The sequence below is a fragment of the Odontesthes bonariensis genome, chromosome 8 (assembly GCF_027942865.1).
Source record: "Odontesthes bonariensis isolate fOdoBon6 chromosome 8, fOdoBon6.hap1, whole genome shotgun sequence".
NCBI classification, from domain to species: Eukaryota; Metazoa; Chordata; class Actinopteri; order Atheriniformes; family Atherinopsidae; genus Odontesthes; species Odontesthes bonariensis.
Genome location: NC_134513.1, coordinates 5,550,819 through 5,572,615, shown reverse-complemented (window position 1 = coordinate 5,572,615; position 21,797 = coordinate 5,550,819). Strand labels below are relative to the sequence as shown.

The 21,797-nt window shown below is 42.1% G+C and overlaps 1 protein-coding gene across 1 annotated transcript in view; it reads right to left on the bottom strand.

The window, feature by feature from the left end:
• The window catches only part of mdfic (MyoD family inhibitor domain containing), a 118,544-nt gene that overhangs the window by 45,298 nt on the left and 51,449 nt on the right, over window positions 1-21,797 (bottom strand). The window contains exon 5 of the mRNA XM_075471414.1: window positions 4,759-4,990. Coding sequence (XP_075327529.1) covers window positions 4,794-4,990 — 197 coding nt within the window. The 3' untranslated portion in view covers window positions 4,759-4,793. The remainder of the gene's footprint in view (window positions 1-4,758; window positions 4,991-21,797) is intronic.

Genomic DNA, 21,797 nt, shown 5'->3' with positions numbered 1-21,797 from the left:
CCTTCTCTTTTTATATGCATATGTCATTTACTTTGTCTTGCAGGTGTAGGCACTATCTGTGTGCAAACACCCACGCTCATGTATGTACAGTCTGACAGAGAGAAGGGAGACCATGCTCAGAGGCTGGTGTGTTGAGGCTTGTGGGGCTGCAGTCCCAGCATATTCATAAATCAGGCCTTTCAGGGAGCTGTCAGAGGCTCCATAATGAGGGTCATTACTCAGGCAGGGTGTCAAAGCTACTATCACAGGGACCCGTCCCTGGAAATCACACTCACTCTGCTCCTTGTTAAATAAACAGTGCAGTATACAAAATGGCAAACAAGCTGAGGGTCAATCTGATGCAGTGCGGGGCCAGGCAGGCCTCCTGAGTAATTTACCCTCAGGGAATACCTCCTGGCTGGGGAGATGGATTACAGTGAGCCCTCGAAAAAGATTAATGGAAATAAAAACACAAAAAAAAGGAGACAGAAAAAGAAAAACGGAAGATTGAACAAGAAAGGGGATATGAAGAATTTGTACAGAGAAGTAACAGATGGACTGACAGATTGATAAGAGTGTGTACAAAAGAGGAACACTTGCTGCCACTGTGAGGACAACTGTTAACTAAATAATGTCAATATTTGCATTCAACTCCTATAAAAAACTGTGTGCATTGTTTTGTTCTCAGGAATTCAACGATACGAGCAAGTTTAAGGCAAAATCCAATATTACTGACATGTGAAAGTGGCACCTATCTTTGGTGTTGGGTCACAGTGCCAAGTAAAAGAAGTGTCTCCATCTCTGTTATTAAATATTCATTATAATATTGCTTTGTTAATATCTAACACACAATTTTATTAATTTGGTGGATAATGGCAGACCAGAGAGTGAAGACAAAGACGAACACGTGGATAGTCTCTGTGGCGTAAAGGTAGACAGAACCACGTCTCTGTGATAAAAAGACTAACTTGGTTAATTATTGTTAATTGTTGACGTTTTATTTCACATGTCATCTTGGCACATATCTTTTTACTTGGGGTAACCATTAAGCAGTAATTTTTCTAAAGTCAAAACACACTCATTTAAGTCAAAGAACAATGAGCAGTTGTTAATATTTATACCTTTAATCTCGGTTGTAATATTCTATAATATATCCCTGTGTGACACACACACACACACACACACACACACACATATCTTTGTTTAATGAGATTTGAGGGGACCGTTCATTGACATAATATGCTCCGTAGCCCTTAACCTTAATCATCACAACTCAGACCCCACCAGTATACAATGCTACCAGAAAATGGGCCCCGTAGATATAGAAAAACAAGACGACACACACAGAGAGAAGGGTAATATGTAATATCCAAAGAATAAAATATCTGAACTTAAAGTAACCATCTGCAGAATGGAAAATTCCTTAATCTCCTTCACTAAAGAAGATGTAAATTATAAATAATCGGTAATGTTCCAGACCCTTACTTGTTCTTTCTACTGTTTTACAAGAACAGTGCAACAGTCACATGAGGTCTGTTCAAGGACAAAATATTGAATACTTCCTGCAGTTGTGCGGATATGCCCTCTTCTCTGTTCTCCCCGATAACCAAACAGCTCCGGGTGCATTTTTTCTCTTCACCCACTGATTTCCAGCTCACCTACCTGAAGGCAAAAAGATTAATCTTTTACATCTGTGAGTTTTAGACAGGCGCTCATGCTGTGCGAGACACTGCAAAGGCAGCCAGCCCTTACGCAATGCCAATTAATGATTTTGTCATTTTAGTGACGGGGGTGCTGCTGTGAGTTTGTTCAGAGATCTTTTAAGGCAAAACTGCCACTGTAATGTGTGACCATCTGTTATTCGTGCTGGAGAAGAGAGGGGAGTGTAAATGTGAGGAAGATAGTGGCCGTGTGATGAAGCGTTTGTGCAACTAGCAAGCGTAAAGTGCACGCCGGCTGCCTTGTCTTGGGGACATGCAGGGAACATATGTTGTCTTGGAGCCCCAGGGCTGACATTGAAGATGAGGAAAAACGGTACTTCAAGGCAAATGTTTTCCCAGAAGTGACGCTGCCACAGCCTGTATGGCTCCGAGTATTGACGAGTCTCTTGTGGACCAGCAAAAATGTACACGCAAACGTAAAGGGGGCGACCAACAATCCCCAGATTGTGAACAGAATAGGACATGTGCCTACCCAAAACTGGATCATTTCATCAGGTTAGCCTGGAGGAGATGCATAATCACACATGTACTCTAAGTGCACCTGCGGCTGTGCTTGTAGCTGTAACTGTACTCTATGGTGGCAGAACTGAACGTAGGAATGCTAAAGACCAAGCACTTCAGCACAAAAAATGAAGCCCCAAAATGCTGTGCTTTAAAAACTCCTGGAACATCTGAAATATTATGGACTGAATACTTCTTCACCTTCTTCCACTTCTCTTAAAGCATTAAATGCACCCAATAATGACTTTATCCTCTGGACAGATCTGCCTGGCTAAATTATATATTGTGATCAATAAAACTATCCACAATTTATTCACAACTTCTTCATGAATGCGGTGTGAATCACTACACAGCACTGTGAGGGCAAGCTACAATGATGTGATCTAATTAAAGCTACAGAAAGTGCAGCACATCTTCACACAGAACCACCTTATTCTTGGACACTTGATTTAAAAGGAAGCATAACGCACTGCAAAAGTTAAGAGCGGCCTTTAAAAAGTACTGTGGGAATTTATTCAAAGCAGTAGCATTTAAGTTCTCTGTAATAAGTGTCGTATTCCTCTGTGAGTTTGACTTAAGACACTCTACATTCAAATGCAGGGCCAGAACCTTGATGGCTCGCTACGAGCGACACAATAATTGACCCAGCTTAATATCATTGAGGTGTTTGCATGAGAGCAAAGCGAGGGCCTTCATTAGGGCCTCGCCAGCGGAGGGCCAAAGTGTCTCGTTCTTTTGTGCTTCTCAGCTACATTCACACCCATGATAAATGGCTTTAGAGATGGACTGCTGCCGAGGGACGCTTCCTGACGGGCCTGAGAGAAGCCTTGGATGATGAATAATGATTCTGTAGCCAGTTCCCCACAGGAAACCCTTAGACTACAGTCGGCTCTTACAAAGGAAATCCAGTTGACAGGCTCCGCTAAACCAGGACCAAAACCCTATCATGCACAGGTATGGCAGCGTATGGCTCTGAGGTAGTATGAGACATCGCCTGATTGAGACAGGATTCATCATCTCATCAAAGCCTGCGCAGCAAGTGAGCCCTTGCTTTGCCACTGAAGGAGATGAACAGTAAGAAAGTCTGAGTGGGGAAGCTGAACTCTCAGCAAAAAGGCAAACTGTCTACAAGAATTTCTGAAAAGCAGCGGATATAAAAATATGGAAAGAAGAAGAAGAAGAAGCAGGAAAGGTTGGAAAAAAAAAAAAAAATCAAAGAGCACATTCACAAATTAACTTTGACTGCTCAACAAGGAGCGCGTGTTGACAGGGGAGAGCGATGATCTGATTTACTGACACAGGCAATGGATAGAAAAAGAGCAAGCGGAGAGGCATGCGAGACAAAACAAATTCAATCATCTTTTCCATCAAGAGGAAAACCTTAGCCTTTTCTACACAAAAGACCCCCCTGGCTTAAATCAATTGCAAACAAATCTGATTCAGCAACGAGACACGGGGGGAATAAACAGTAGCTTTCAATTTAATTCAGCCGTGCGCCCTGGGAGAGGAAAACTTTCATCCATCACTTTCATGTGCCTCGCAAGGCAGTTGTAACTCTGAGAGCGTGGTGCAATTGGTGACAGCAACAAACGGTAAATATGTCTCAACAAGCGGCTCTGCTGACACCCTCAGTGTGTTTACAGCGACATACACTTGAAAGAGAGTGGCACTCACCAGGCAGTACATACATGTTACCATCAAGCCTTCCATCACATTCCTTTTTAAGATTGAGTCAGGAGGCACACGCTAGGAAGTTTAGCATTTACATCAGCCGTCTTTATAGAGTTTCTTATGCAAGTGAAAGAGAGCTGTGTGTTAAAGTCAGGAGAGCAAAGTTAGTAACAGTTTATGACTGCAGGTACTTCCTGCTGATCTTTACAGATGTCCCTGGCATACATTTTCTTAACAGTATCAATAGATTTTTTTGAGGGGACAAACTGCTATAAATGGTTCTGCTCGATCAGGATACAGGACCACGTCAAGGGGAAACAGTGTGAGCAGAGAACCGCCCTCTACCCAGGCACCTTCATCAGCTCTTCAGCGTGAGGTGTTCCCACGCCAGTAGAGATGATCTCTAAGGTATCCCAACGGTAAAAATGCCATAAACACTGGGACATTAAGAAGGCAACTTAACTAGATCAACTGGCCCCTTTTGATCTATGCTGAGACCCTCCCATATGATCCAGCAGTCACCCGATCCCTAAAGGTGAAGCCAGCCACCCTTCTGAGGAAGCTCATTTCAGCCGCTTGTATTCTTAATCTTATTCTTTCATTCAGTACCCACAGCTCGTGAACATCGGTAAGGGTTGGAACATAGATCTGCTGGCCTTATGGCTCAGCTCCCTCTTCTCATTGACATACAATACATTGTCCAGAGCACTGCAGGCTGTGCACAAATCCACCTGTCAGACTCCTACTCCGCTCTACTCCCACCTGTGGCCAAGGCCGCAAAAAAACTCCTCTACTTGAGGAAACAACACAATCCACCTTTTTCCAAACGAGATAATGGACTCAGACTTTCAGGTGCCAGTTCTCATCCCGGCTGCTCAACACTCACCTGCAAACTGCCCCACTGTGAGCTAGAGGTCTCTGCTAGATGAGGCCAACAGGATCTCCATCCATCCATCCATCCATCCATCCATTATCTGCCGCTTCTCTGGGGATCGGGTCGCCTGGGCAGCAGCTTAAGCAGAGAAACCCAGACGTCCCTGTCCCCGGCCACTTCCTCCAGCTCTTCTGAGGGGACCCCGAGGCGCTCCCGGGCCAGCCGAGAGACAGGATCACATCATCTGCAAAAAGCAAAGATCCAATCCTAAATTAACAGCATTAGAAACCCTCCAACCCCCCTTGGATGTTCTTAGAATTCTGTCCATAAAGTTTATGTGCAGAATCTGTGACAATGTACAGGGTATTGTTTTGTACAGGTACCATACATGCATGTTTGTTCTTTATTCACGACAACAAGGAATCTTTTCATCAACCCTAGCAGAGGTGACCGGAGCCTTTCAGACCGATATCTATCTTCACACACAAAATGACAGGTACACTCAATTTTAAGGAAGCCTTTTTGATACCCAAACCTGTGCAATAATTAAAGTAAAACCTGCAAGTGTGACCCACCCTCTTCAAATATGGTTGCATCTTGATTAGAAATTTCCCTTGTGACTTCAATATTTGGAATTTTTACACAATGTGGAATAATCTTTTAAAGCGATACAATGTAACTTCTCAAAAAGCCCACTCTGGAGCTCCCCCTACAGGCTTGGAGGTAATGTACGGTTACACTGTCGTAAATACAACACCCTTTCGCTTTCACTTTTCACGTTTGTTGACGAACCGGCGAGGAGTTAGAAGGTGCAAGCTATGTCGACCAAGAAGGTAAGAGTAATCAAATGTACCTGGGAGCGTGAGAGGGGTCTATTTGTTTTTGCGGTAGGTGTGCCAGAAAGCAAGTCGAAGTACTTCCGCTCAGCTCCCGGGCCGGTCCAGCAAAGTTACATAGCGCAGTTTTTCCAACTCAGACCCCCGAAGGGCATAGGAGACAGGCCAATCGTAATATTAAAACTCATTCTAGCCACACAAATTTTTTCAAGCTGTTATTTTAAGGTAGAAATGTTACATAGTATTGCTTTAACAAAGAGAAAATGAATAAAACCAAAGGGTGAGAAAGTTTAAGATCGCTTGAACTGACTCTATACCACCACACCCAGACTGGAGAGTCCTCTCTGCCGGCCCCTTATTCACAACCATGTCTCCATGCATTGTGTCTCAAGAAGTGGGTGGTCCATCCAGGAGATGTATCTGCCTGGCATTAATCTGTCCTGACTGATGATGAACATTAGCATACAGTACGTAGCAGGAGAAATGCATATGTAAGTGGTGGATGTGTGTGCAGGAGTGAGGAAAAGGTGAAAGGGAGTGTGTTTAAATGGGTGACTTGTGTCTAAGCGTGTGCAAACACTGGCACAGCCAAATTGTGTTTGCGCGTGCATGTGTGCGTGCGTGAGAACAACTTCTACCCTCCTTCATGACTCACTCCGACCAGTTCCCTTCTACTTCCTGTCATTAGACACTCACAGCCTTCCCGTCTTTCCTTCAAAAATATTCTCCGCAGTTTTTTGTCAATCCAGTAATAATTAAATTTAGCAGGACAGGCCAGGTTGGGACTGCCATTAGTTTGGAGGAGGTGATTTAAGATTGATGACTTGTGTCCCCCGGGATTCTACTCCACATCTTTTAGGAGGGAGAGAGGGAGGGAGAGGGGCTACCGGTGGTGGCCGGGGCTCTTCGGCTGCACCGGGCGTGGGAGTCGTCGAGCGAATTAAGGTTCAGAATTGATTTCCTCCAAATTTGAGCTGACTAATGTGACAAGTGGCAGCTGTGAGCGCCTCACCGCCGCGGCCTCGGATGTCTCCTCCGGGCTCCTCAGTGTGACACTGTGCCAATGCAGGCAGCGGAAGGAGAGAGTTGCACCGCTGTTCATCCTTGCAGGTATGCACACACACACACACACACACACACAAGGACACATAGACAAAGATGTGAGTGTACACCATAGCAGGTTCACATGTCCATATCTCAAGATGGAGACAGACAAAGTCATGAGGACGTGGCACCAAAATACGCACACACACACACACAGCCAAGAGCACACTTTTACACTCACATCCCACCCCTGTGCGAAGCTGCTCACCCATCAAACTCAAGTCAGTGACACAAATTACAGCCGAGGACTGCATGAGGAGAGCGTTGCTTGGCCCTGACACACACACACGCACACACACATGCACAGATGCACCCACACACACACACACACACACTCTGTTATAGCACTGACAAGGAACAGGTCAACATGATGACACTAGTGAATAATTCAAGAGAAAACTGAGAGTGAAAGAGAGAGCGTAGAGAGTGAACACAAAGAATTGAGAGAAATGGTTGATATATATACATGAATATATCTATATACAGTAAATAAAATAGTGGAGGGAATGCATCACTATTAATACATACATGTGCGTACTGCTTTCCTTTATAAATCAAGCAAACACCTTGTTACAGAGCAGTAAACTATCCCCTGAATGTTTTATTCAGAGGTTGGACAAGAAGATAAGCAGCTATTAATCTGAAAGGGTTTTTGTTTGTAAGTGTATTTGATTAAAAAAAGAAGAGACTTTTCTTTCTTGTATTTGTTTCTTAGCGGCCTCTCGTCTCTCAACTGTAGAGTCACCAATTCGAGTCGGTGTGTGTGTGTGTGACAGGTTGTAGACAACTTAAAAGTACGGTAAGCAAACTGTGCCTTTTAAAAAAAAATGTATTAAGAAACAAAAAAAAAAAAAGAAAAAAGTGGAGCCCTTGACAAGTCAACGCTGGAATTGGTTTCACGCATGAATGCAGCCTTTAAGACAAAAGCACCTCAGGAGATAATTACAGTGTCAAGCATACCCTGCCAAGTGCCTGACGATTGCCCAATATTTAGCTTTAATTAAATCAAAGCAGAAATGTAATTTCTCCTGAGTGAACTCTACACAGAGTGGATTCCCTGAAACACACAACATGGCTGACTAATGCATTTCCTTTGTTCCTGTCACATTGCCTATTGCTTGTTATGGCCCAGAACCCTGCATGTCCTGGAGATAAACTAACTCGCTGTTCCTCTCAGGAGGCAAAGACATCGGGCATCTCACCGTGACAAACCGCAGCTTACTTGGCTGGTGTGTTTACATGTGTGGAAAACCGCCGCAAATTAGCCGTAAACAATTGGAAATTGTGTCCGGGAGCATTCCAGCATTATTCTGAGAGGAACGGCATTGAAAGGCCACGCTGCGGGAGGTTCTCTGCCGTTTTTGTTCAACTGAATGAGTCTGCTTTGTTCAGAAGTTTTATAGCTGATTTATAAAGTGTGCTTTAACATATCTGACTAATTTCCTTTTTTAATTGGAGCTGGGTTGTCATTTATGATGCCAGAATAATATGCCTACACACCAAGGTAGGAACAATTCCATCTTACATTAGCTGGAAAACTTTTTACAAAACACAATACATTCATCTGCATGACTGAATACAAACATGGAGCGATGAGCACTAAAAGCTCATCTCAGCATGAAGCTCAGCTGAGAAAATGAAATTAAAAATCAGTTTTTTTGCCACTAATAAATGCATGAAAGTGTCTGTTCCTCTCCTCTAAACCAAAGAATTAAGACCAGCTCCTTTCTGTTTGGACTGCAGTACAGAGCCTGTGGATGGCAAAAGGTCAACACAATATTAATATGGGCATTAACATTCCTAATGCAAGCTCCGTGTGTTCTGCGTGTCAAAGTTTTGAGTGAGCTCAAAGTCTAATAAGACCTCTCAGTGTGATCTTTGCTCGGCACTTGGTAAAGTTCAACACATGTGCACAGGTAAGAGCACACACACTTATAAGCACGCTAAGACACACACACACGCACATTGTAAAAACTGTAAAGTGTGCTGTATGTCTGAATATTATGAATGTCTTTGAAGCTACTGATCAGCAAAGATGAAGAGGGTGTTGGTTGGGGTTTAATTGATTGTACAACAGTTTAAAAAGTGCCTCAAGTGCAGAAATATTGAAAGGTTGTGTCGGGTGCTGAGGGATGTAATTACTGTTATGATGGGAGGACGGATCTATCTCTACAAATTCCTTTAAACTGTTGAACTCTGTGTGTAAACAGAGTGGCACCGCTGCTAAAAATACCAAAAAAGAGAGTCAAAGGGGGTTGTAAAATAGTAAAACTCTCATTTTTTTGTATAGCATACACAGCTTATCTTACATTTTCCGATAAGATGGGTTAATTCCTAACAAGCAACATGAAACTGCAGGCCAGTAGTAATGAAAAGAAAGCATTACAGATTAAAATTAGAAATTAGAAATATTTTAATATTCTGTTTGTGTTCATTTGCATAAAACTAACACAATAAGGCTGGAGTATTCCCATCTGTTGAGCTCTACCTGGTTTTATTTATGTGGGCTCTTGTTTAGAAATGCACAACTGCAAGTGTGCCCAATTAATCTAGTTGACGATTAGATTTTTCGAGTGCAATTAACGCATATGTCAGCGTCGGCAACGCAGATTAGGCAGAGGCGCTTGTTAAAATCTCTTACCTAAGGCCACTTGTGCACAACTGTTCCTAATGAATTTTTAAATGTTGCTGATTGAGAAATAATCCATTTTGTGTTTGTTAAGCTGTGTCTTTAGAGTTTGGAAACCTGGCTGGCTGTGTAACAAACGCTTCATTAGCATTACCTGATCTCCTTGCATAAAACACAGCAGGTTGGTTTTCCTGTGATGTGGCCAAACACTATTAACCAGTGGGACACTCCAAAAAAAAAAAAAGAAAAAAAAAGAAAAAGCCATCATTTTGTCCTCAAAAAAGACGCTCACATAGTGCTGTGACAGATGTAGGAATCCCACTTATAATTCCTCAAGAAGAGTCAGAGGAAGAAGACAGAGAAAAGGAACAAACTAAGCAGTGAAGCCTCACACTCGGTGATCAGGCTTGGCTGGACTGTGTTTTTTTTTTTTTTTTTTGCTACAGCAGTTGCCCGGGTGACGCTTCACAGCCCGCGCTGACCTTCCACAATTTCCAACCGTCAATCTAAATGGGAGCCCCTTATCTCATTCTCTCCCCCACTCACACCCCTTTCTTTGTAGATGTGCACATCTTTTTATTCTAAATCCAGTCATTATTGTTCCTCTCCACTGGCCAGCAGGAAAAGCCCTGCTGAAGTTGGAGAGTTAATTGAGCATGTCTCTCTCACTGCTGGCTCTGAGGGCTGTAGCGACTGGCTCCACTGTCTGGCTGCTTGGTCTTGCCGGCGAGCCTCTTTCTGCTCGACGTATTTGCCTAGATTACCAATGCAGGGCCTGGCTGAGGATGTCTTGTCGACCGGACTTCACTTGAGCATTCATGTCTCGGCTGCGGCAGCATCCGCTCATTACGGAGAGAGAAGTGTCAGAATTGGAGAGACCAGATGGCTGAGACTCCCTGAATGTAATCTGGACAGATAACTTTTTTCTCCTTTAATGATATGAAACCTGACTTTATTTGAACTGGTGCCTTGTCAGGCCTAACAGCTCAAAGTTGGGGGACCGCGGAGCTCCCTGCATTGCAGGATGGAAGATGAAACTTATTTCCAACTGCTTTATTTGCAAGTCTTATTTTTTTCCTTTATTTTCATGATGTGCTTTCACACCACCTGAGCACATACAATGTTATCCAGGCAACAATTACACATGCGCTGAATGGACTGATTTACCCCAGAAAGATTTACAGTCTTATCTGAAATATATCCTGCTCCTTTGGGGAACTAAAGGTGAAGCAAGTTATCTGCCATTATTTGGTTTAAAACATTCCCAGCAGTATCCAACATCTCTGCCTATTTGATTCACTTTGAGCATGTCTCTCTCCTGGATGCATTCATCCTCCCTAAACTCCTGAGTTGGAGTGGTTCGCCTCAGGCAGAGGAAGCAATAATGTGAACCCTGGAGAGCTATTCAGAGTGAAGAGGAGAGTGGAGAGGAGTCTCCTCCACTGTTCTCCTCCAGCGGGCCGTTTGGGAGGCTAAACGGCGCCGATATCCCTTATTAAACCATCTGGCTGATGCTAATTAGATTATCAGAGATAAAGAGAAGGAGTTTTCTTTGTACATTTTAATGAGATAATGTGTCAGGCAATTGCGAGGAGAAGCGTTATTTTCCAAGTGCAAAGACTTTTCAGGTGAAAGTGTACAAGAACGAACAGATGCAGGGGCATGATTAATAGTGCTTATCTAGAAACATCTTGCCTACATAGGAAGGAATAGAGATTAGAAGTGGAAGAGTGTATTTCTTTTGTGACTTCCGTATCATATAAACTAGGACACTATATAGTGTTTCATTACAGACATTGTGATGTGCGCATGGATAACGCAAAGGACAAGCAATGTCATACGTTTCAAACGCATCGTGATACAACCTTTTTGCTTCTTAACCTCAAAGTTAAACTGATTCAACTCTGTTTAGTCCAATATAAGGTTTTTTTTTTGACGCGATGTGATCTGAAAACTTTACTTTAAAAGCAAGGAGTTTGTTGCAGTGAAAAGAGCAAGGAACAGGTGGAAACTGAGTTTAGTTCAAACCGGAAGACTCCTGGCTGTTTGTGCAGGAAACAGCTTTTGCAAGCCCTCCTTATTTGAGCCTTGGAGAGAGGAACAAAACAGCCGGGCCTTTCCTCTCTCCATGCTCTAGTCACTCTGCACAATCACTACCCGTCTGCAGACTTCCTCTTCCCAGGTTAGACGAGGCACTTAGGAGAGGGCCTCCATCGTCCTGTGACATTCTGCACACCGTCCACTGCAGCTGAGAGCAGAAGTGGAGGAGCAAATCACTCCTGATCGAGGCCGAAATGATGACCAGTCATCAGTTACAGGTAGGGAGTAGATCCTTCTTCAGTGTTCGCTGCACTGAGACTAATCAAATGACAGGAAACTTCACGTAAAATGTAATTTTATGTTGATTTTCTATGCAACTGTACTCCCCAAAAAATGAAAAATCCAAATAAAATCAGAAACTCGAACTTCTTTTTTGACATGTGTGGAATATGTCTCATTAAAAAAGCTTCTCTAAATTAAAAAAAAACCTCCTCTGAGTTCATAATAGATCAGAATTTGTTTGGTTAAATCTTCGACTTCACCGCACTGCTGAATTAGTCCACTGAGAAAAAGGTCCTGGAGCACATGTGCAGATAGATTTCCAGGCTAAAGATAGTCTTGGAAGCTCTTGCTTCTAATGAGACTGAGGAGGGAGACTATTGATTAGGCCTGTCACCAGAGAAGAACATAAAAGTACACATTCAATAAGAGACTTCATACCCAGTTTGGCTAGTGTAAAGGTTAAGTGCTGGAGAATATTGAAAAGATCAATAATTGTCTGCAACTTCACGTATGGTCCACCATCACTGAAGTCACATAAGAAATGCCACAGGACGCTTGTGGGACTCGGTAGTTTCTATTTGACAGACATATTCTAAACAAACACACGTTTTGCGTGCTGCAATCTTCTCACTTTCTCAGGCACACGTTGCCGTTTCGAGCCGTCACACATTGAAACTGAAAAAAAGTGGAGCTTAATAGGTTCTAATGGGTGCTGTGTATAACTGTTGCATTTGCACTTCCTCTTACAATAAATAACTAACTCAATTTTCTCAATGTAATGAAAGGAGAGAGGCTCCTTAAGCAAGACAAATGAAGGATTTGCAGCACCGAGTAACAACATTAGCTGGCTAATTAAACAACAATGGAGGATGCCACTGATGCTCCATATAATTATGCATTGTGGTTTAATGAAAAAAGGGTAACGGCGCAGAAGAAACAGAACCTTCGGAGAGCTGCTGTGCCAGCCGGGGAAATCTCCAAACAAACAATTCTACCCTTTTGTCTGCTTCTTATCATGAGTGATGTGTATTTCTGCCGTTGCATTGTCTATTCCTAATGGTAACTCTATCCACTTCACAGATAAATGTGCAATCAAATGGAAGGAGCATCAGTATCACGTGGGCCAGAGTATTTCTGGGATGACATGCAGTGCTAAAATCTAACAATCAGGCTGTAGTGCACATCTAGAAGTTCTCCAAAGTAAGGCGCAACTGTAACACCCCTAATTTCTTCTATTCAGCAGCTGGCTGGAATGAAGGTAGTGCCTCTGCACATGCTCAGTAAGGTTCTTTTGGTTCTTTTTAGTCGTTCAGCTGCAGGTTTAATTCACAGACACTTTATCACTAGCTTATAGAATTTTATTGTAGCTTCAGTCTGGATTTTTAGTCATATTTTTTTTAAAAAGCTGCAGTGATGATTGCCTCAGGCCACGTTATCCACTGGAAGCACCAATGAAAGTACCTGATGTTTCTGTTGATGCAGCACAAAACATTAGTAGACACTATAGTGGTTATGTCTTATGATCTAATATCTAATAATGCTGTTTTTCTATTTGCAAAACAGTGGGTTAATACTTATTTATTTCAATGTTACATCAAACTTAAAATCATATTCCAATCTAAATCATTGAAACTAAATCAACTCTATTATTATCATTAATTACTACACGTTTATGCTATTATTCCACTTCAAGTAGTCTGAATGAGAGTTATGGAAGAAAATGTAAAAGATGTTAGAATTGCCACCCCCGTCTCCAGGATAGTGTCAAGTAATTATTATTTGAGTGCCTTGTTTTTCTTTCTAAACAGGTTTTTGTTCTCGTTTTCTTTTTCCGCGACTGTAAAAGGTCTTACGTCAAGATTAAACAGCCTGTCAGTCAAAGGGTTGAAAAAGCAATATCAAGTGTAAATGATTTTGCCACAACGTCAGGTTATAGAAGACAATGCTTTGCACTTTGGAGTGACCTCCTCTCCTTCATCTGAAAATACAACTAATTGTGCTTCACTGCTGTGACGTTTGCAAGCCTATTCCACGCTTTAATTCAGACTCTTAAATATTCTAATAATTGATAATGTGGACAACCTTTGAGTTTAGAGGACCTTTGACAGATATTCCACCTGTAAATTTCCACTTCGTAAGTGGAAGTTGAAACACCATCAGACCCTTCAAACACCCCCGCCATCTCCACCGACGTGGCTGTGAACTTTGAACTTTGGATCATGGGGAGACTGTTTTCTACATTGTGGGACCTGTGGCCATTAGACACACTTGTGAATGTGTTTTTATTGGGATAGCATTTGCACTTCCTACTCTTGAGCCCTTTTTTTACCCCCAATAAAAACCTGTGGAATGTTGGGAATAAGATGCAGGTGGTTACAGTGAAAGATGGAAAAAAAAAGAGCCGAACCAGATATCTACTCTCCGTGGCTAAAAAAAAAAACAACTTTAATTTCACTGTTAGAAATTCTGTCAACACAAAACTGAAGAAACCCTGTTTAATTTGCAGCTATGTTTATCGCCACTCTCATAAATGAATGTCCTCCTAATCTGTTTATCATCACTAAGTGACAGAATTAATCATGAATGGCTACCACTTTTTGCACTCTATTAGAAGATAAATTACAAATTTGCAGACGGACACAGCAAAGACTGAACTCAATATATGTAAGTAATTAGACAAGGAAACAAACAAGACTAAAGTGCCGACATCAGAATATGAGAAGACTGTAAAAACGCTGCCTTCTGAACATTCCCTGAACTGCATTTGATCTTTAAGCTCCAACAGGTGGCCCTGATGACATTCGATGACATCCTACGAATATGGTTTCACATTACAGCAAAACTCATTGACTCTGTCAAAACTTCTCCAAATGTGAGAATTTGCCCAGCCAGTGCACAGTTCATTTAAAGCCTTTTTCAGGAAAAGAAAACGCTGTGATTTGTTTCATGCGTTGCACAAACGTTACTTATAAGCGAGAGAGGAAACAGCAGGTATTTGTCTTGTAGCCGAAGCGCACTGCATGTGATGCACGCTGAGGAAGCCTGTTATTTATTCACAACAAGCTGTTGCCAAAGATTTGACAAACAACTACAACGATTGTGCATATTGTATGTAAGTGTTAATTATTCAATAAACAAAGTGACATAAAGGTCCATTAGTGATGCTCTGAGCCAAAACAAGTAATTACTCCCAGCATCAGTCTGATCTTAGGAATTATGTTTTATTGGTGTGGCGTTTAAAAAATGCATGATACAAAATATTTATCTTTATTTTTCAAAGGCTTGCGATGCAAATCTCTGATGGTGAGCTCTAAATGGATGTGTCTCTTCAAAAATGTATGCAGAGCACAAATAACTCTCCCAGCATGCAGTTTGAGAGGCTTTTTTCATGAATTTGTTATGAAATGCTGGTTGACAAATACGAAAACATGAATATTGAAAACATTTACAGCATTTTACTTTATGAGTTGACACATTTAATATGCTGACTAAAAGCGTGCGGTTCTAAATTAGTCCGCGTGCGTTTGTGCGCCCCTCCGCAGAGAGGCTCACTTAGAAAACATCCTCGTACCTCAAGAATTCATAAACACACTTGCATTACAAAGATAAGATGCTGCCGTGCATATTGTGCAACTTCAAAACATGCACTCATTGCATTCATCAAAACCCCCATGTCTATTAGAATGGAAGTGCATTAAGCTTTAATACGGACTCCCGAGCAGCCGAAAACACGGCCAAGTCTGCAGCGCGAGCGCACACAGAGGAGCACGGCAGACACAAAAGGCAGGCGGAGATTACCATTTAAAATGCTTTAATACAGCCACACACGTTTGATTCTTGGAATTCATAACAAAGCAAAGAAACAGATGTTAAAAGAACACACTGATAAGCAAATTTGCACTGATCTTTTATTTTTGTAATAGGGTGAATAAGGTGCAAGCCGCAGTTTGACTAAAGTGAGCCGCAGATGACATTTGGAAGGGAACAAAATATAACAGGACTGCTTTTTTTCTAACAGGGCACATCTTCTGTAATTTATAATTCTCACTCCCCCTCATTCTTTTGAGGGTAACACACCTCACTGCAGGGAATTCCACTTCTTACTTTTGCCTCTTTTATTATTCAGCGTTTGACAAAAAAAAAGAAAAAGACCACCGCTTTGCTCTGCCAATCTACCATAACACTGCCAGATTGTCAGGGAGGAAAACGATAAATAGCACTACAACTAGTGTGATTGAACCTTGTTGTGTGAAGATCAGTCCCCAAATCACACCTGACAATTCAAACACCAAAAGTTTACACACGTACGCTGGCACTCACACACATACACACACCTCGTGGCTCCCGCGTCTCACTCTCGGGGGTGCTGCTTTATTAATGAGTTTGAAACATTAAAAGTATCTGGAGTACAGGAAGTGTCACTCATCAAAAAAGACTGTTTTTGAACAGTCTTGGCGCATGTTAAAGAATTATTCTCTTTCATAAGGACAAGAGACAATCACTGATTGCCAGGATTTTTCAAGATGACCAGACCATGAGTCTTCTTTCTCAGACACGGCATGAATATTGTATGTAAAGTGTGCAAAGTTGGGCTGCCTGGTGGGAGTAAGGGAGGACTGAAGGGTGTAGACATTTGGTGCTGTTCATTATGGCTGTTTGCAGTGGGAAAGAGTGTGTGATTTGTCAGTGCGTGAGTATATGTGGGGCTTTGTGAGGCAGAGGCAGCACGAGAGTGTTATTAATTTCATTGATTAAATGCAATGTTTTGGGTAAATACAGATAGTAAGCCACATATGAATTGAGCAGATCAATGCCATTGATTTTTGGGGAATAAACTTTCAGCCTGGCTCAATAAAAGCTGCGTTTTCTGACCTGCCAAGGCCAGTGAAAACAAACCAAGACATGACAAGTGGGTGAAAGCCTCGCCACACAGAATCTACATCGTGAAATCAAACAGCAATTACTTGGGCCATCACCAACAAAAGACTCACATACACAAACAACAGGTTGATTTGCTTGAAAAACAAGCGGATGCCAGCTCATGTGCTGCTCGTAAGGGACACATAGACATAGCGTGACAAACCCACACACAGACACGATGGTAAAAAAAATGCCAAGCAGACACAGAGAGCTCCACTCCTGTGTGATCCCGCCTGTGCCTTCCCGGTCTGGAACAAATAATGGGGGGAAGTCGACTGTGGGATTTTGAAGCTCTCCCTGTCAGTGACACTGTGTCAGCTCTACTTCCCCCTCCCTTTACTAAAACAGCATAGGGAACAAGGTCTTTGAATAATAAATACTCCAAAGTTTCCACACAACTCCGGCCACAGATGCCCATCCAGCAAACAATGTTGATGTGTGGAGGAAGTGAGCTCTGCTAGGCGTCTGGATGAATACAAGATGCATGTTCAGACATAAAAACAGAATTGAACTTGGGCTTGTAGGAAGTGAGTTGGGCCTGCAGAATAATACAGTCAGTGGTCTGAAACTTCAAACTCCCTGTGTACACATAGACAACTGACGTCCTTGAAGAAGGAACTGCAAGAGAAGCAAAAAGAAAAAAAAGTTGCAGATAGATTTATTGTGATATCTTACGATAAATCATTAGAATGGAAAATTCTGTGCGGAGGAATCAATGCAGGACAGTGGCCAAACCGACACACATGGAGCATCAGCAGTGCTTCATTAATTTAGCGAGTAGTTCATGATGATTTTCCTCGCTTTTCTCCCCCAAAGTCTTGAGACAAACTGGCTTGTCATTTTCCAAATCACGATAATGATTCTTAAGAACCTTCAACATTTCCCACAGGCTGTGAAGCATAGAGTCTTAACAGCAGACAGTGGGATGATAACAAAGTGGTACTTCATGAGCAGCACAAGGTGGGGCTGTACTTTGCTTCGGAGGTAAAACTGGCGAGGGCGAGGTTTGGGTGATGAACAAGGGGCCATTGTAGTGGTTGATGTGACCATCGTCGGCCGATATTTAATCCTGGTGTTCCGCGGCGTGGTCTGAACATGACAGAAAATCATTAGCCACCGTGGGCCGTTAACTGTCACATGAGTGATTGAATAGGCAGTGAGCCATGGAGTTTTGTATGGCAGTTAAATGTCTGTCCAAAGACTCGTAGAGGCAGACCACTGAGGTCAATGATGAGGCAGATTTGGCTGACAGCCACTCCTCCTCTGTGAGGAATGGGGATTCCTTGGTATATCACAACTGAGGGAGGAACAAGTACAGGTCAAGTCAGTATTTCACACATCAATGGTGGAATCTAAAATAGTGCCGGTGCTCAATTATTGCACTCAAAATAGCTTTGAGCTACTTGTACTTATCTTGAAGACACCCATTTTCCTCTGGTTTATCGTTTCTCCATTCCATTCTACAATGGTGCATGGAAGGAGACTCTGGACTGGTGCACGGTTTGCAAAAACATAGATGCGTGCTTCGGGAACACCATAAATGTCTAGGCGCCCATCATCTGCCATCGGCAGAGTTTAAGTTGAACAAGTTGTACAAGTTAAAAGTCCAGCTGCTGACCAACGGACCATGAATCACTTCACCAAACCCCCAGCGGATTCTGAAACAAAAGTCATCTACCCGTGTGAGACCTATACCATGAAAATGAAGGCTTTAGATTTATGCAGCGTATAATAAAGACCTAATAATTCACACTAATGGTACACATATTTTGGGGTAAATATATACATATATAAGCTATGTATAAGCTATAACTCGCCTTTAAAATTACATATAGGTAAAGTCCAAAGCCTACAAAATCCATCTAACAGTATTTGTATTGCAATCAGCTGATGGAACCTTTCTTTTATAGAAACAACAGAAACCTCTATACACTTTGTTTTGGCTCAGCACAGCTCCACAACAGCAGCTAGTTTTCAACTTGGCTCCAGCCACTGCTTTGAAGGAAATTAAGGAACATGTTGTTGGTTATGTGGTGAAGGAGACGATACAACAGGTGTCAACATCTTTCAGTAGGTTCATTAATAAAACCTTTTTCAGCTTTATGCTTTGAGCCACTTGATTTGAGACTTTGTTTTTTATCAAATAGTTAATAGTTAAAGACATGGTTGGTAATCCTGTTCAGAAACACATTTTGTAATACTGGGTGAAATGGTCCGTCTATCCTGAGAGAAATCTATACAAGATGTATTTAGAAAAAGGGACGAAAATAAACAAAAAACCAATCAGATGCCTCTGCTTTCTGCCTACGCCCCCCTCTGTCGGCTCCCTGCTCCGTGTGCGCACGCGGTTCTACCGGCTTTGGATGAAGCACTGACGGAATGGGGAGGGGGGGTGGAGCTTAGAGGAGTGGACACTTTCGAATCTTGCTAGCTCTCTTGCTAGCTCTCTAGGATTACCTACCATAGCTTTAAGAGCTGTAAAGGCGGTATTACGAGTCGGTACTTTAAAGTTAGATGTATTATGACATAACCATGTGTTCGCACTTGGTTACCCAAAAGTACTCTAAAGGGTTCGTTCATTTCAGCAAGAAGTGTAACTAATTACTTTTTAATCGAAGTAATCTAGTAAGTAGTTACTTTGAAAGTAACATAACCCAACTATGCTGGGAGGTGGATTTTGAGTTGGTTACAGTTTGCAATTTATGCTGATAGATGTCACAAAATCCTCTTTACTGCTCCTTTAAGCTGCAGCACTCTCAGTTGCAATACTTTTACTTGTAATAACATGTTTTTGCCTGTGATATTTCTGGTCCTTATTTACAAGGCCGCGTTAAAACAACACAAGAGTGGCTTGTAAAGCTAGAACTATGTGCTCCTGACTCATTTTCAAGTACACCGACCTTTGTATTGCACAATCAGCGCCCCGAAACTGCCAAGAAACATAGAGGGGCTGAGATACCGCAGTTCACGAGTTTAGTTTCCAGCCCATTTTGCTTGACATTTTCACGGGCTTTTCAAGAAGTCTCGTTGCCTGTTCAACATGACAAATTCATGTCAATAGCTTTACATGTGCAGAGCTCACACAGAGACACGTTACAATGACGGTGGTGTTAAATCCAAAAACTGTAGGGGGAGCCAAAGAGCAAAACAATTTGCAAAATTCTCTTGGGTTGCTTTAATTCTATAGATTACTTTCATGCAAAGGCTGATATCAGTCTTGTTAAACATGAAAATCTTTACAGAACCTGAACATATATTTTTGAGGTAGGTATTCAATAACTGTCTTGAACAAATTTATCTGTCCTGCTTGATACAACTGCACCGCCAAGCACATAATATATTCAAATGGACGCCAACAAAAAAAGCCTCAATGGACAGTCTTAAAATAACATTCCATGGAGAATTTTAGATTTTTCATCGAACTTCCACCCTCTTACCACAATCCTTTTGGTGCGCTTTGACATACAGACCTGGATGGTCTATAAAACCGAGACATGAGACTAGTTGTGCTCCACAAGGGCCAAATCTTCATACTATTCCCTGTTGGCTTCTGTCTGTGTCTTGGAGAAAGTGTACGAGGGCCTGCTTCATACATTTCTTCCATACAAAGAGGTTGAAGGAGGATGGGGAAGGTGGGGGGGTTGGGCTCTCTGGGACAACCTTGTTCGGTTTGGCAGGATGGACCACAGATGCTATTAATAGGAGATAATTCTGCCTCCCCTTTTCACCATGCCACATGTTCATTAAAGTTGACTCTGCTAAATGTTTCTCTCCATTTCCTCTTCTTTTATTAAAGAAATACATGAAAGACGGAGACAAAAAAAGAGGTAGGAAATTGTCAAATTATAAATTAAGCTGCTGCTTCAATTATTTGCTTGGTTTGATAATAACGTGGTTAATTTTTGAACGAGGTTAATTACACGAGGGTTAATGATATTCTCATTAAAAAAAACAAAACAAGAACTCATCACACTTTAAATTGAACTGGCATTTATGAACCAAATATTTTCCTCCATTAATTCATAATTGTTAATAAATATCTTACAATTCAGGGGGCACGCCTGCCGAGGCCATGTTTTGGAATGACACATTTGAACAGTTTCTCGACACATTCTGTAACAATAATTACGATAGCCGACTTCTCACCAGAGCTAATCTGACTCTTGCTGTCTTTGGTAGGTGGCCAATTTATTTCATGAAGTGGGCAGACATTGCACTTGCTGCACATGGTGTAATTCAGCGTGTGTGTGTGTGTGTGTGTGTGTGTGTGTGTGTGTGAGAGAGGGAGATATAGAGAGAAAGAGAACGTGAGGGGAACAAACAGGGGGCAGGTATGTGCGATCGCTCATTCACACTGGAGCTGCTTGACGTAGAGCTCTACGGGGCATGATTACTAGGCCCTGGGTGATCCTTCAGCTCTCCGCCTGACACTTGCTGCCTGTTCCCTCCACTCTGCTCGCATTCTCTCCACCTGTAATTCCTCTGCCCCGATTCATCTCTCTAAATCGCCTTTCTTTGACTCCACACTTTGTAAGTTTTTTTTTCTTCCCCCCCGCCATGTGTCCCCGCAGTGTTTTATTTACTCCCGCAGCCTTCCGTCTGTCGTGGTAATGCGTTTCTGCCAGTCTGATAAATAAAGCAGTTTGTCTTTTTACAGTGCCCAGGACACTTACAGTTATTGTCTCCTCATCTGCCTCTGCTATTTATCAGACTTCAGACATGCATTCACTGTGTGTGCGAGTCCCTCGCGGCACATTTCAACAAGGCTATTAGATTTCATGTTCGGGAAATAAGTGGTATCTACACTACAAGCTTCAGGGGTAAACGCTTCTTCTTTTTAAAAGTGGAATTAGCATTTTCGCATTAAATTTTTCTGAGGAATTCAGTTGAAGTTTCCATCCAGACCAACTTGTGATTCATTCAACAGATGTGGCTTCACTGCTTTAAATTATCGTCATGACAGCGCATGAAGAAACAATGTGGCCATCAGTCTGTTTACAGATTTTAAAGGGAGCAGGAGCCCTTACGGGCTTATTTGCTTTCCTCAACTTTATAAAACTATCATTCATGTCTCCTTCTCCAACACAAGTTCTGACAACAGGGTGTCAGATTATGCCGGTTATTCAAATGTACTGGTGCCTGCCATGAAATGATTGTTTGGGATGCCAAAGGAAGACGTCAAACATGCAGTAATTGGTGATTTTGTATGAAAATTGTATGAAATCAAATCTATGCTTTCC